At 34.1% G+C, this 15,855-nt stretch overlaps 1 protein-coding gene and 1 long non-coding RNA gene across 2 annotated transcripts; both read left to right on the forward strand.

Annotated features, from left to right (window-relative positions):
- The first annotated feature begins 1,631 nt into the window (after window positions 1-1,631).
- On the forward strand, window positions 1,632-3,071 carry LOC116145872. The gene is made up of 4 exons (XR_004130440.1): window positions 1,632-1,765; window positions 2,042-2,069; window positions 2,183-2,256; window positions 2,559-3,071. It is a non-coding gene; the product is annotated as an uncharacterized LOC116145872 (long non-coding RNA).
- Window positions 3,072-15,042: 11,971 nt separating this feature from the next.
- Window positions 15,043-15,612, forward strand: LOC116145883. The gene has a single exon (XM_031431318.1). The coding sequence runs from the start codon at window positions 15,043-15,045 to the stop codon at window positions 15,610-15,612; it is 570 nt and encodes a 189-aa protein (XP_031287178.1).
- The last annotated feature ends 243 nt before the right edge of the window (window positions 15,613-15,855 follow it).

The following is a 15,855-nucleotide window of genomic DNA, read 5'->3' on the forward strand; positions in this document are numbered from 1 at the left end:
TTTTTTTTTTTTTTGTATTATTATTATTATTATTATTCCCTTGTAATCAGTTTATGTATTTATCATTCTACTATTTAATATAATAGTGCCTTTTGGGTCTCCTAAGGTTTGCTTAAATAATAATTATAATATACTTTTATCTCATTATAATATTAATTTGGGTTTTAAAATGGCCTAATTTCATGGGCTTCTGGTCCAAAGGTGTTGGGCAGACTACAGCCCAGTTACATAAATAGACTGGTTATTGGTAAATTTAGCACAAAACCAAGGCCCATTTGGTCTAAATTATAACGACAAATGATAATTTTATAAACTAATTATCTACAAATATAAATAAATAAATATAATTTGTTAATACTTAATAGTTTTTCCAAAGAAAAATAGAAGTTAGATGGTATCTTACTCTCTTACATGATGATAATTTATTTGATAAAAAAATGCTACCCAAAATTAAGTCTTAAATCATTCCAAGTAAGTAATGAACAAGTCAATTAATTAATAAACTAACCTAATGGATCTTCTATAACAAATTAGGATCACAATTTGAAGGTAGAATTAAGAAGATTATAAAATATGGCTTAATTAAGTTACCTTCTTTTACTATAGTTTAATAAAACAATTCATTGTCTACGCACTTATATTTATGGGTAAATATTGAAATAATCATATTTTGATTTTTTTTTCCTTATAAAAGCTATCCCTTATAAGAATCATTATACATTGAGTAAATTTCTCACCTAAACGAAAAAAATTATCATTTCTAAACAACATATTCAATATCAAGTATGAGTTCTTGACATACTTAATTATCATATGGTAATCTAGTACACCCAATATGTCAAACACTCATCTAGTATATTGAGTGTGTCAAAGTCTCTTTCTAGTATCTTATTTGATCGCAGATCTTGATATGTATGTTGTACGCACTAATTATCATACATCAAATTCACTTACCAATTCAACACTTATATTTCACTGTGTCAAGAAAAATATTGAGATATATTATTTTTAAAAAAATTTTATCTCAATATGATACTACATGTTACCAATATGACATAATGATTTTAAAAATAGAAAAAAAGAGACGAAAGTGGCACAATTATGTTGAAATAAGGCAAAAGCTTGGGAGAAATTCTTTGATTTAGGAATTTTCTAAATTAACAAGCAAAGGCAAAGCACCTCCCTCTCATTACGCATTCATATGTCTTCTTTTTGTTATAAATGAAAGTGTTACAGAAATAAATGAAGTTTTTATTTAATTTATTGATTTTTTTTTTTTCTGCAGATTTAAAAAAATCGATTAAAGAGTAATACTAGAATATAAAAAAAGATAAAGGAAATGAAAAGTGATTATTTATTGCACTTTTATTTTTTATTTTTTTACATATGTCAAATGCTTAATAAAAGAATAAAAAAGAAAGTATTTCTAACAAGGGAGAGCGACGACATCTTCCCACCCAAGGTTTGGCGAAGTAACACTTTCCCACCCATTAAGTTTTAAAATGACACTTTCCCACCCACCGTTATGTTCCATTAGAAAAATCCGTTCTGAAGGAGGGTAGGATAGTCAATTTATGTGAGCCTTGCATCAGACTTTGTTGCACTGTCTCTTCAGCTTATTAAATTCTCTGACTCTCTCTGTTTAATAGAAAAAAAAAAGTCGTAAAAAAAAAAAAAAAAACTATTGGCGTTTTCTCTCTGTAACAAATAAAACGATTCGATCTTAGCAATGGCTAACATTAATCTCCTCCGACGAATCATCAAGGTTACACTCGCTTTCTCCCTATTTCGATCGGTTTCTCTATTTCTCCGATCGCTTTCGTTTAAAAAACCGATTCAATTTTGTTAATTGATGTCTGTATAGGAAGGATTACTTGTTCTTTCAGTTTGATGCTCTAATTTCCTTCGATTCTCTCTCTTATCGATTGGATTGATTGTGTAATATAGGGAGTTTAATTGATTGAGATCTTTGTTGTCGATTGGACGGTGAAATTAGGATTTTGTTGTTGATGATTTTGTGTTGTGTTTTGAACTGTTACAGGGAACTCAACATCTCTTTAGTGAACCAGGTGAATACTTGATTACCTCTCCGCTTGTTTTATTTATTTATTTTTGAGTTTTGTGCGTTTAGGTTTGTTTGGTTGAGTTTAGGTAGAGTTGATTTTGTGATTTTTGGGTACAGTTCCCCACCGTCGGAGGATAGCATGCGGTATTTCAATGTGAAGATTTTTGGCCCAACACAATTGCCATAAGAAGGTAAATTGCTGAGTGATATATTGCTTTTAATGTCATAGAATTCTTATGGTTGCTTTGGTTATGTAAATTTGGAATCCCCATCTGGTTCTAGAGGTTTTTTCACGAAGACTGTCTATCATGGACTTTGAACGTATCTTTCATGACATTCTCTATTAGATTTTACCGACTCCGTATAGTGCCTTTTGGCTGAAGTATTGTGATGAAAGTGGTGGTGAATTTCGCTTATTGCTTCTAGCCATTTATTTGCCGTGTGATGAAAGCCTCAATCAAGCTGTTTTTTATGCAATTCTGAATTGTTTCAGGCAACTCCAAAACTCAGTGAAGATAAGGTGAAGCAATGCGTTGACGCTAAATTAAATGGAGATTACCCTCCTAAGGCAGTTGTAGAGGTACTGAATATGGGAACTTTGGCTGAAAATAATACATCAAATTCAAGGTTTCTTGGTGGAAGAGCAAAAGACTGTGAAGAAGGTTTTGAAGATCCAAAAGTTTTGTAGACTTATATATATATTGTAAATTAGTAATTTGGATTCTTGTTTAAGCAAATTAGTAATGCTAAGTTGCCACTGCCGTGTGGTTGTTATTTTCTTGCTGCCATGTGGGTTGTTGTGGTGGTGTGTGATGATCTTGCTGGTGTGGGTTTTCTTTTTTTAGCCTTTTAATGCTGCTGCTGTGAGTTCTCCAGGTGCTAAGTTGTTGCTGGCGCGTGAGTGCTCTTGTCTTTGCTGGCATTTTGTGCTTGCGTTTGTGGTCCTGCTCAAAGATTTGTCTTTTCTGTCAGTTGTGGTTTTTATTTTCTCGTTTTGTTTTGTTTTGCTGTGTTGGAGGTTCTCCTTCTTGTTAGCGTTTCCTTTTTGTTTGGGACGCATTGATGAGGGGTTATCCCGGATAGCTTATTCTTTATCCTTACAATATCACCAATTGCCTAAAAGAAATCAATACTGCTAATATACTTAATTTTATTTGGGTTTAAATTGACAAAATTAAAATATGAAAGTCAGTTTAAGGTAGCAATCATAGGGACAAACTAGTAATATTAAAGGTTTCAAATTTTAAATATCTACCGTAATTTCGTTGATTTAAAACATTATTTTTAATAAAAAATTAGAGGGACAAATTTGATATATAGTTGAGGGTATATTAGTAATTTCATATTTAAAAGAGGTATATTGGTAATTGTATTTCTTGAGATGACATAGGATAATATTAGTAACAGATATTCCTAACATGACAAAACGGTAGATAGGAAGTGTCATTTTGAAACTTGATGGGTGGGAGGGATCATTTTGTCAAACCTTGGGTGGGAACATGTTCTCTCTTTCTAACAATCATTTTTGTAATATTATATACAAATAAATTTTCTAGTCATAACGTTCTACATAATTTTATGAAGACTATGCATGTGTATGGTTGAATTTGAGTTGTAAAATATGATTTCAATACAATAAGCTGAATCCAACGGGATTTGAGCCATGGTCCTAACAAAATAAATATCAGGATGTCTTTGAGTAATTGAAAAACAACTTACTTGAACTACGTATAAAACTCTTCTTTAATTGCAACATCCCAGTAAGAAAATCTTGTGTTTTATCCTATAGACAAATGCAGCTAAAGAGACACTACTAATTTATTCCATCAACATTTAAATGTAACAATTAAAATTATATAGAAGAACAAAAAACATCACAATGCTAATTCAATCTCAAGACTAGAAAGATGTTTCAATAGGATGCCCATGTAGATTCCATTGGTTTAGACGTCTCTATAGATGACATGGAAATGGTTGAAGTTGAGTCGAACCAGCCCAACTTTTCCATGAAATTTTTAATTAGCTCTCCAACTAAATACGAAACACACGATACCGCAACTCCTGTGCTCATGTAGTATAGTATTGTTTTGATAGAAAATTTGGGGGATGATTTATTAACATGACACTTGGTAATGGCCAGTAGAGTAATGCATATAAGAGAAGCACCATGTTGTGATGTGGCAATTGATATGTACACACGTGGAAGTCAACTTTTACCTTGGGTGGTCAAAGTTAATTGTTAAAGACTTTAGGGGCATTTCTATCTTTCTGGTATCTTCAATAAACCTAATTTGAATTAGGTTTTGTGCAGCTCATTCTCGATCTTTCTCTCTTGGTTAACAAAAAGAGAAAGCTGTTAGAATCCGCTATGCAGGAAATCCGAAGAACATTGATGGAATCAAACGGTGGTGGTAGGTCTTAGCTATCCTATCTGTTTTACCTTTCTTTGTTGTATAAATCTGTCACTAATTCTACCTATTTGATGATGTATGAGTGGTGAGAGCATCTAGGTGTACGGGTGTAAATCAGAGGGGTTTTTCTCGGGTTGTGCCTTGTGTAAAAGGGGTGAGCATAATCTCTGTAAGGTTTCTCATATCTCACAGTGAATACTTTTCTTTTGCCCTGAAGAGTGGATGTAGGTAATCTAATAGATTACCGAACCACTATAAATCTGGTGTTCTTTATTTTTCTGTCATTATTTGCTTTATTGATTATTACTATAAATTTGTGGTTGCTTGGATTGAATATTGCATATTTTGTTTTGGTTTTGGTCTCATGTTGCAACAAGTGGTATCAGAGCCACGTTTTCTAGCACCTAGGTCTTATTCTAGGTTGTGAGATCCAATTTTCACGAATCTGCAGTAGTCTAGGGTTTGATCATTTTCATAGTAATTTTTCCTTTGCAACTTAGGGTTTCTTTTTGTCTCTAGAAAATTGGGGCTTTTATACCCTGAGTAACTAGGAAGGTTAGAAACCTAGAAATGTCTAAGTTCGAAGTTGAGAAATTTACATGGGATAATAATTATGGTTTATGGAAGATGAAGATGAGGGATGTCTTAGTTAAGGATGGATTGTCTGCTACCTTAGAGGGTGAGGATAGTTTACCAGAGTCTTTGTTTGATGAAGTCCTAAGAGAGGTTAAGAATATGACTACACCAGTAGAAATTTGGAAAAAGTTAGACTCTCTATATCTATCAAAGTCTTCTCCTAATAGGTTAGTTTTAAAGCAGAAATTTTTTAGTTTTAAAATGGATGAAAACAAAATATTAGGTGACAATATGAATGACTTTATGAAACTTGTACAGGATTTAGAAGGTCTTAGTGTTAAAGTTGAGGATGAAGATCAAGCTATGATTCTTATTAATTCTCTTCCTAAAATTTTCTCAAATTTTGTTGATACTCTTAAGTATGGTAGACAAACCCTTAAACTAGATGAAGTAGTAGTAGCCATTACCACTAAGGATGCTGACTTTAAAAAGGAGGGTAAGCTAGATGGAGAAAGACTGAATATCAGAGGTAGATCTGAGAAAAAGATGTCAAAGAAAGGTCATTTTAGGGGTAGATCTAAGTCTAAATCCAAGTTTGTGAGGAAGTGTTTTCACTGTCATAAGGAAGGACATTTTAAAAGAGACTGTCCAGATAGAAAGAAAAGATCAGGAGAGAAAGAGGCTAGTGGCAGTGTAGATATAGCTTCAGATGGATATGAAAGCTTTGATGTTCTAGTAGCTTCTGATAGAGAATCCGAGTCTGAGTGGATTTTGGATTCTGGATGCACATTCTACATGACTCCAAATAGGAGTTCACTGATGAATTTTAAGAAAATAGAATCCAGCAAGGTTCTAATAGGGAATAATGCAGTGTGTAGTGTCTTAGGCATTGGGGATGTCAGATTAAGTCTTCATGATGGCAGTTCAAGAGTCCTTTCAGAAGTTATGTACATACCTGAGTTGAAAAGGAACCTAATCTCCTTAGGTAGCTTAGACTCAAATGGTTTTAGTTACAAGACTTAAGGTGGAGTGCTTAAATTTACTAAAGGGTCTTTAGTGGTTATGAAAGGAGAGAAAAAGAATGGCTTATATGTTCTAAGTGGATCCACTGTTGCTGGAACAGCAATAGTGACCTCATAGAAACCTAACAAGACTTCCATTTGGCACAAAAGGTTGGGACACATTAGTAAGAGAGGATTGATAGAGTTAAGTAAGCAGAACGCTTTAGGAGAGGATAAAATAGAGAAGCTAGATCTCTGTGGTCACTGTATTTATGGGAAGATGAGTAGAATTAGGTTTAGTGTGGGAAACCACTGTTCTAAGGGCATTTTGGACTACATCCATTCTGATGTGTGGGGACCAACCAAACATCCATCTTTGGGAGGATGTAGGTACTTCATTAGCATCACAGATGATTACTCTAGGAGGGTATGGATTTATTTTTTGAAAACTAAGGGAGAGGCCTTTAGGAAGTTCAAGGATTGGAAGATTATGATAGAAAACCAATATAGGAAGAAAATCAGGAAACTTAGGACTGATAATGGATTAGAATTTATCAATGAAGAGTTTGATAGCTTGTGTAGGGAGAGTGCAATTTTGAGGCATAGAATAGTAAGACACACCCCAGCAGAATGGTTTAGCAGAGAGGATAAATGGGACCATTCTTGAAAAGGTTAGAAGCCTGTTATCCTGTTCTAAGTTACTGATCAGGTTTTGGGCAAAGGCTGCTCACATAGTTGTTTACCTAATTAACAGAATCCCTTCCTTAGCTCTTAGTTTCAAAACACCCATGGAAAAGTGGTCTAGGTATCTTACTAACTATAGTAATCTTAGGGTTTTTGGCTGCACTGTTTTTGTTCATAAGAAAACTGATAAGCTAAAACCAAGGGCCATTAGATGTATTTTCTTAGGGTATCCTGATGGCATAAAAGGTTACAGGTGTTGGGATATTGCAGGAAAAAGATGCATAATTAGTAGAGATGTTGGGTCTAATGAGGATGAGGTGAATGGTCTAAATCAAAATGGATTGAGTGAGAATGAAAGTGATAGTACAGTTAGGACAGAGATGATTAACCTGGATTTAGGTGGAGGAATTTCAAACCTGAACAATCCTGGTCCAGATCCTAATGTAGATGTTCAAACCCAGGAGGATGAACCCAGCCTAGATGATAGTGGTGATAATGATAGGGTTGTAAATGATTTGCAAAATTATCAACTAGCTAGAGATAAAGAAAGAAGGGAAATCATATTACCTAGTAGGTACTCATATGCTGATGTGGTAGCTTTTGCTCTTCAAGTTGTTGAAGAGATTGATGAGGAACCTAGAACTGTTAAGGAAGTCATGAGTTGTAGAGAATCTACGCAGTGGAAACTGGCCATGCAAGAAGAGTATGATTCCTTAATCAAAAACCAAACTTGGATTTTGATTGACAAACCTGAAGGCAGTAGGGTGGTTAAATGCAAATGGGTTTTCAAAAGGAAAGAGGCATACTAGGGGTAGAAGCACCTAGCTAGGTTTAAAGCAAGATTAGTGGCAAAAAGGTTTACACAGGTTGAACGGGTGGACTACAATGAGATTTTCTCACCTGTAGTGAGACATACCACCATTAGAATACTGTTATCTTTGGTAGCTCAGTTTGGTTTAGAACTAGAGCAGTTAGACATCAAAACAGCCTTCTTAAATGGTGATTTAGAAGAAAAAATTCTAATGGAACAACCTGAACTGTTTGAAAATGGGCTTAAAAACCAAGTCTGTTTTTTGAAAAAAATCTTTGTATGGGTTGAAGCAATCACCTAGGCAGTGGTATAGGAAATTTGATTATTTTATATTGAATGTTGCTTTCATCTAAAATAGCTTTGATGGGTGTTTCTATTTCAAATGCTTGTATGGTGAATGCTACATCTACTTGTTTTTATATGTGGATGATATGCTTCTAGCTTATAAGGATTTTTATGAAATTGATAGATTCAAAAGGGAGACGAGCAAACAATTTGAGATGAAAGATTTAGGACAAACTAGAAAATTTTTGGGTATGAACATTGAAAGGGATAGGAAAACTGGGAGTCTTGTGTTGTCACAGAAAGAGTATGCTGAAAAATTAATCAAGAAGTTTAACATGCTTGACTCTAAACCTATCAAAACACCATTAGGTCATCATTTTAAGCTTAGTGTAACCCGGTGTCCAGAAACTGAAGAAGAAAAGAGGGAAATGGCTTGTATCCCATATGCAAATGCAATAGGGAGTTTGATGTATTTAATGGTTTGTACCAGACCAGATTTGGCCTTTGTAGTTAGTTCAGTAAGTAGGTTCATGAGTAACCCTGGAAAGAGTCATTGGGAAGCTGTAAAATGGGTGCTCTGCTATGTGAGGGGTACACTGTCCACTGGTATTGTTTACAGTAGAGGGCAAATTCAAGAGAATCCCATCATGGGATGTGTGGATGCTAATTATGCTGGAAATGTAGACAATAGGAAATCCATGACTGGTTTTTGTTTTACCATTTGGAATAATCTGATTTGCTGGAAAGTTATTTGCAGGCTATTGTAAATTTGTCTACCACGGAAGCAGAGTATGTTGCAATTACAGAGGCAGTCAAGGAGGCAATGTGGCTCAGGGGAATGCTTGATGAGATGGGACTGTTTCAACAACAAGTTCCAATCAAGAGTGACAGTCAAAGTGCAATCTTTCTGTGCAAAAATTAGGTTTTTCATGAGAGGTCAAAACACATTGATGTTAGGTTGCATTTCATCATAAATCTGATTGAAGATAAAGTTATTAAGGTGGAGAAAATTCCTGGAAGGGAGAACCCAGCATATATGTTCACTAAGTCAGCGACTTTGGATAAGTTAAAGCTCTTTAAGAGCCTTCTACATATTGAAGAAAACTAGAGGAATTTTCCAGGGCAGTACAAAAGGGAGAAGATCAAATGCCAAGGTGGAGATTTGTTGTGATGTGGCAATTGATATGTACATATGTGGAAGTCAACTTTTACCTTGGGTGGTCAAAGTTAATTGTTAAAGACTTAAGGGGCATTTCTGTCTTTCTGGTATCTTCAATAAACCTAATTCGAATTAGGTTTTGCGCATCTCATTCTTGATCTTTCTCTCTTGGTTAACAGAGAGAGAAAATTGTTAGAATTTGCTGTGCTGGAAATCAGAAGAACGTCGATGGAATCAAACGGTGGTGGTAGGTCTTAGCTGTCCTATCTGTTTTACCTTTCTTTGTTGTATAAATTTGTCACTAATTCTACCTATTTGATGATGTGTGAGTGGTGAGAGCATCTGGGTGTACAGATGTAAATCAGAGGGGTTTTTCTCGGGTTGTGCCTTTTGGAAAAGAGGTGAGCCTAATCTCTGTAAGGTTTCTCATATCTCATAGTAAATACTTTTCTTTTGCCCTGAAGAATGGATGTAGGTAATCTAATAGATTACCAAACCACTATAAATCTAGTGTTCTTTATTTTTCTGTCATTATTTGCTTTATTGATTATTGCTGTAAATTTGTGGTTGCTTGGATTGAATACTGCATATTTTGTTTTGGTTTTGGTCTCATGTTGCAACACACCAAGAACAGCTTCTAGTTTGAGGTCTGTATTGTCACTTTCACGAAATGAGAAACCATAGATAATAGGTGGGAGCAACCCAAAGAAGAGGAAGGATATGACTGCTAAGCTTGCATGAAGTGGGAGGTTTCCTCTTCGTCCAAGTAGTTTTTGATATTGCTCATTTTTCATTTCTCTAAGCTGTATATAAATTAAACCTCACTATAAGTTCCACGTTTAGAAATATATGAGGGCTTAAAACATTTATCAAAACTATGACATATGACAACAAATGATCATATACCTTGAGGGGTTCCAATTCTACGTTTAACAAAATAATCAAATTCCAGAAATGGTATCTAGCTAAAAATAGTAAACCAACGAGGACATGGACATAAACTCACATTGTGACAAAAGATTAAAAGTCCAGCTATCAAATTTACCAGTCCCAAAGCCAAAATGCTCACTGCAATAACCCAAGATCAATATAATTAATTAGTAAATAATTAACACATTAATTATTTAAGATAAAATCAATTGCATTCATCTAATAAAATGTTTGTGTTGGAAGTGAAGACTCACATGTGGTGGCACCAGCACCTGCTGCAGAAGACACTACTCCTAAACTTGTAATTGATTCCACTAAACCAACATAAACAATACTCTTTAAGATATCCCATCTCTGGCCTTCTCTAGTTTCAACTCCCGTAGTACACCCAGGTTCAGGCGCCACTTGTAAAATAACATCACCTCCTGCATCATGTCATTATAAATAATGTCATTGTGACATGCAATAATTTTTAGAGAATTTGTATCCGTAGCATGACATGTATATTCATCACAAGTGGTTACCCAATAGTATATTAAATATACTAATCGCAATTATGCCATGAATATCTCAAGATTGAATAGCTTAATTCTAAAAAAAATAAGAAGTTAATGTATCAATGGAACTTGTCATGGTGAGAGCTCCTCCAACTTTTAGCCAAACATCAACATCAAAATGAGAAAAATAATATTTATGTTATAATGTGCTTGCACCATCAAATATAGATTAGATGATCTCAGTTTGTGAATGCCTGTGATGTTTCCAACCATTGCATCATCTTGTTTCTGTTTTGAAGGAATTAGTAACTTGTTTAAATACTAGCGATTTGTCATACATATGTATCATGTATGTTAATTATCAGTTACAGGAAACATCTGTTCACATGCACATAATAATATAATATCATCTTGGATTTTAATGAATAATTAATTCTCAACGTAATATATATGCTGATCTGTAATCCTTAATAAGGAGCAAGCTATATATTTACCTGTTTTCTTGTTGGTGATTGGCATAAAAATAGACGAGGGCCAATATGCATTTGCTCCAGCACTTTCATTCCCGGCTGCCTCTTCCTTCCTATCCCCATCTTTATTTTCAAAATTGACTGCAAATTAAATTCAATAAAAATAATTAAGCTCTTGGTATTTGCCTCAAAACCCTTGATAATATATATAAAAAATAATAATAATAATATAACATACCTGTAGGAAAGAAAAAGCTGAAGCTTGATAGGCACCTGAAATACACATCTTCTTCAGTTTCTCTTTCGTCGATTAGAGGTTCAGTGTCATCACGAACATCTAACTGGGTTCTGGTAGTACAGACTCGGACATGGGATAAATTAAATCATGTGTATGTTGCTTCTTTATTACCTCCTCAACGTCAAATTTCAATTCCGGGTCAATCACATCAACCCCTGCGTCATGTCATTAATTGTGACATGTAAGAATTTTTAGACATATATTATGAAAATGAATTACACTTTCTATTGAACTACTTAATAGAATGAAGTCTGAATTTATTTTGTGCGCGTGTATGTTAGTTTGTTGAAGGAATGAAATCATTTTGTCAATATATACCTCTTTTGCTTCCAACCACTCCATCATCTGGAGAAACTTGAGTATATATGATTTGAGCCAAACATCAACATGAAAGATGTGAAAAATCTTTCTATATTTATTTATTTGTTTGCCACATCAACTATGATCTCTTTTTGTAAACAATACCTGTAATGTTTCCAACCATTGCATCATCTTGTTTTGAAGAAATCATAGTATCCTTGTGCGTGTTACCATATAAAGTTTCAGAGTGGCCCGCTACCCTATTGCCTACACCAATATATCAAACAAAGATGAGAGAAAAAAAAAAATTGCATTCATTATCCGTCTTTCCAACATAACAAGTAATTTACCAAATATTACAGTAAAAATAATATCAAGTATGCCATGAATATTTTAATTGAGATCGAATTAAGTTATTTAAATACAAGAGATACGTCATACCTACATTGAATCATATATATGCATGTGTCAGTAAATATGTGTTCACAGGATATGTCATCTTGGATTTTAAGGAATATCTCGGCTTAATAGTACTTTTGAATGTATATGCTGATCTATAATCATTAATAAGGAGCTATATATTTGCCTGCTTTCTTGTTTGTTGGTATAAAATAAGACCAGGGCCAATATCCTTTGCTCTAGCAGTTTCATTTCCTATTCTGATCGTTACATCCAACATTGACAGCAAATTAAATTCAACAAAATAGTTAAGGTTAGAGGTTCATATGGCATATATTGGCCAAACCCTTGATAATATAGATCAGTCCATTAGGAACTTATTTATCTACAGTTATATATATTACATAACTCTAGGAATTAAAAAGCTGAACCATGATGCTGCTGTATGACGTTTTGTTGGGTTTAGTTTACTGTTGCCTGATTGCGTCCACCAATCGCTGCATGTGTGGAACTAGAAATTCTTTCTTGAGAGAGCTGAAAAAATTCTTAAAAATTGTTAAGAAGAGTAGACTTGTTATGAATTTAAGAATTTACAAAATAAAGTAAAAGTGTGCGAAAAGATAGAAAAAAATGGTATAAAAGAATTCTTAAAAAAAAATGTTGAGACATTAGAAAATCAAAATTATTTATTAGAATAAATTAGTTTTTTTAAATAAAAAATAATTCTGAATATTATATAATAGATTTAGAAGTTTAAAAAATTTATTATTTTAATATTCTTTAAGTTTCACCAGGGTACAACCAAGAGAAATATTACTGCAACTCTTCGCTGTTTTGAAACAAAGGTAAACTATAGTAATACAAGACTTGCAGCTGGGACAAATTCAATGATGAGTAAAATTTTGCATTTTTATGACCTTCTCATCCTCTTCCTGGTAAATGACAAATCCATCTGCATGGCCATGATATGACTCCCCGTCCTCTCCGAGTGGGCTTCCACTATTGGAAGATTTGGGAGCTGACAAATCATGTGTATCTTGCTTCTTTATTACCTCTTCAACATCAAATTCTGTCAATTCCGGGTCAATCACATCAACCCTTGCGTCATGTCATTAATTGCGGCATGTAAGAATTTTTAGACATATATTATGAAAATGAATTACACTTTCGATTGAACTACTTAATGGAATGAAGTCTGAATTTATTATGTGCGCGTGTATGTTAGTTTGTTGAAACAATGAAATCATTTTGTCAATATATACCTCTTTTGCTTCCACCCACTCCATCATCTGGAGAAACTTGAGTATATATGATTTGAGCCAAACATCAACATGAAAGATGTGAAAAATCTTTCTATATTTATTTATTTGTTTGCCACATCAAATATGATCTCTGTTTGTAAACAATACCTGCAATGTTTCCAACCATTGCATCTTGTTTTGAAGAAATCATAGTATCCTTGTGCGCGTTGCCATGTAAATTTTCAGAGTGGTCCGCTACCCTATTGCCTACACCAATATATCAGACAAAGATGAGAGAAAAAATAAAAAATTGCATTCATTTGTATCTGTCTTTCCAACATCACAAATAATTTACTAAATATTACAGTATACATATAAAAATAATATCAAGCATGCCATGAATATTTTAATTAAGACCGAATTAAGTTATTTAAATACTAGAGATATGTATAATTTACCAAATACTACAGTACACATATAAAAATAATATCAAGCATGTCATTGTGTCTCATCCTTTTCTTAAGATTCTTAATTGTGCTTTAGTTTCCACATTTATTTGCTTTTAATGTATTCGTCAAAAAGTTTAGAACTATTAATCCCCCACTTCTTGTAATTGAATTCAATTTTCAGGATTATTCTCCTAGAAAAGTAACCAAATTCTCTTTGCTTTCGCTCAAACTCATTTTTCTTTACTTGTGACAATATCCCAATTCGTTTCTTCTTTCCCATAACTGAATCCATAGCATTTGTCGTTGAGCCTGTTGCCTCTAAACTCTTTAAGGGGTTGTTTGAGAAATTGGCATTTGTGGTTGAGCCTCTATAATATATGCTCGTTTGTCTTGAATCGTATAATTTGATTTTCACTGTATTTGATAAAGGCGAAAGAAGTGAATAGATGGATCATGTTCAATCTTCCAACTCTAGAGTCAAAATCATGAGATGATGCAAGTTGATTCCAATAAAGGAACCACAAAATTGGAATGCATAAAGAATGCTAATGAATTTGGGACAGTGCAAGGTAAGTAAAAGACGGAGATCATATGTTGCTTAGTATTCATCAGATCTTTCAATAACTAATATTATATATGGATAGATTCATAGATACATAGTACTTATTAATTATCATGTATACATAATATATTTAAAATTAATAGTGAACGGAAAAACTAGAAAAGGCATTCATATTCAACCATCCAATAACTCAATAAGCCAAAAAGGGAGACGAAACCACTTAAACGAGCCAAGCTAGAATTAATAGTGAATAGATACAGTAAGTTAAAAGACTATATGTTGAAGATCAACCCCAGCCCATTACAGAACCCAACCAAAATTTTGATTTCAGCCCAATCCATTTTATCTTAGTCCAAAACAATAGAAGCTTCTCAACAAATGTGGAAGAAAGATATTTTTAGAGAAAATTGTAGAAGGATATAGAAAAGAGATTTTTTAGGAGAAGTGTATAGAATGTGGTAATAATATGTGGTTAGAATTATTTCTTAATTTTATATTTATGTGGTGTATATTGTATGGTGAGGACTATAAATACCCTCCCTTGCATTTGGGTTAGGTATCCTCCAAAAATTAAGTCTTTGTATTCTTAGTTTGAGTGTGGTATCTTGAGTGTGAGTTGTGAGCTTTCTTTTGAGTGTTTGTATTTCTCTTCAAATTGTGAGTGGTTTTGAAAAGTGTTGTAGTATCTTTTATTGTGGATATAATACAAGTAATTTGTTTACTTTTTTGAGCCCAACATTAGTAAGTATAGAGTTGTGTACTCTAAATTTTACTCAACAATTGGTATCAGAGCGGGACGGTCAGGGATCATTCTTGGTGGAGTTATCTTGAGTCGTGAGGAGTTTGGTACTCTGCAAGTTTGTTAGTCAAGCTTGTTTGGTATAGTCGAAGTCTTGCTGGCACGATGGGTGACCTTCAAGTAGTTGGAGGAATCAAGAAGCTCAACAACAAAAACTACAACACGTGGGCAACATGTATGGAGTCTTACCTACAAGGCCATGACCTTTGGGAGGTTGTCGGTGGTGATGAAGTTACACAACCGGCGGCAGAAGATGCCAATGACATCTTACGAAAGTGGAAAATTAAAGCAGACAAAGCAATGTTTGCTTTAAAGACCACAATTGAAGAAGAAATGTTGGAGCACATTTGGGATGCCAAAACACCAAAGGAAGCATGGGACACTTTTGTTACACTCTTTTCAAAGAAGAATGATACAAGACTACAACTTCTCAAGAACAAGCTGCTATCGATGGCGAAACGTGACATGACGATTGCCCAGTACTTTCACAAGGTGAAGTCGATATGCCACAAAATTTCAGAATTAGATCCAACAGCTCCTATTGGGGAAACTAGGATAAAGAGAATTATAATTATCCATGGTTTGAGACCCGAATATCGAGGGTTCGTTACCGCTGTACAAGGATGGCCGACACAACTATCTCTTGTTGAGTTTAAGAATTTGTTGGCTGATTAAGAAGCAATGGCTAAGCAAATAGGAGGAGTCTTGCTGAAGGGTGAAGAAGAAGCGCTCTACACCAGCAAAAGCAAAGGCACTTTCAAGCGGTACAATGGTAGTGGATCTAAAAAGGATGGTGACAAAGGGAAAATTCCTCAAGGAAAGGGAGGCTCTCTCCAAGGGGAGCTTCGAAGAATCGCGGTAATAACAGAAAATTCGATGGTGAGTGTTACAACTGTAGGAATATGGGTCACATGGCGA

This window comes from Pistacia vera, unplaced genomic scaffold (assembly GCF_008641045.1).
Source record: "Pistacia vera cultivar Batoury unplaced genomic scaffold, PisVer_v2 Contig469, whole genome shotgun sequence".
Classification (NCBI taxonomy): Eukaryota; Viridiplantae; Streptophyta; class Magnoliopsida; order Sapindales; family Anacardiaceae; genus Pistacia; species Pistacia vera.

Coding starts and splice junctions, on each gene's coding strand:
- LOC116145883 (XM_031431318.1), top strand. CDS start 15,043: ATGGGTGACCTTCAAGTAGTTGGAGGAATCAAGAAGCTCAACAACAAA.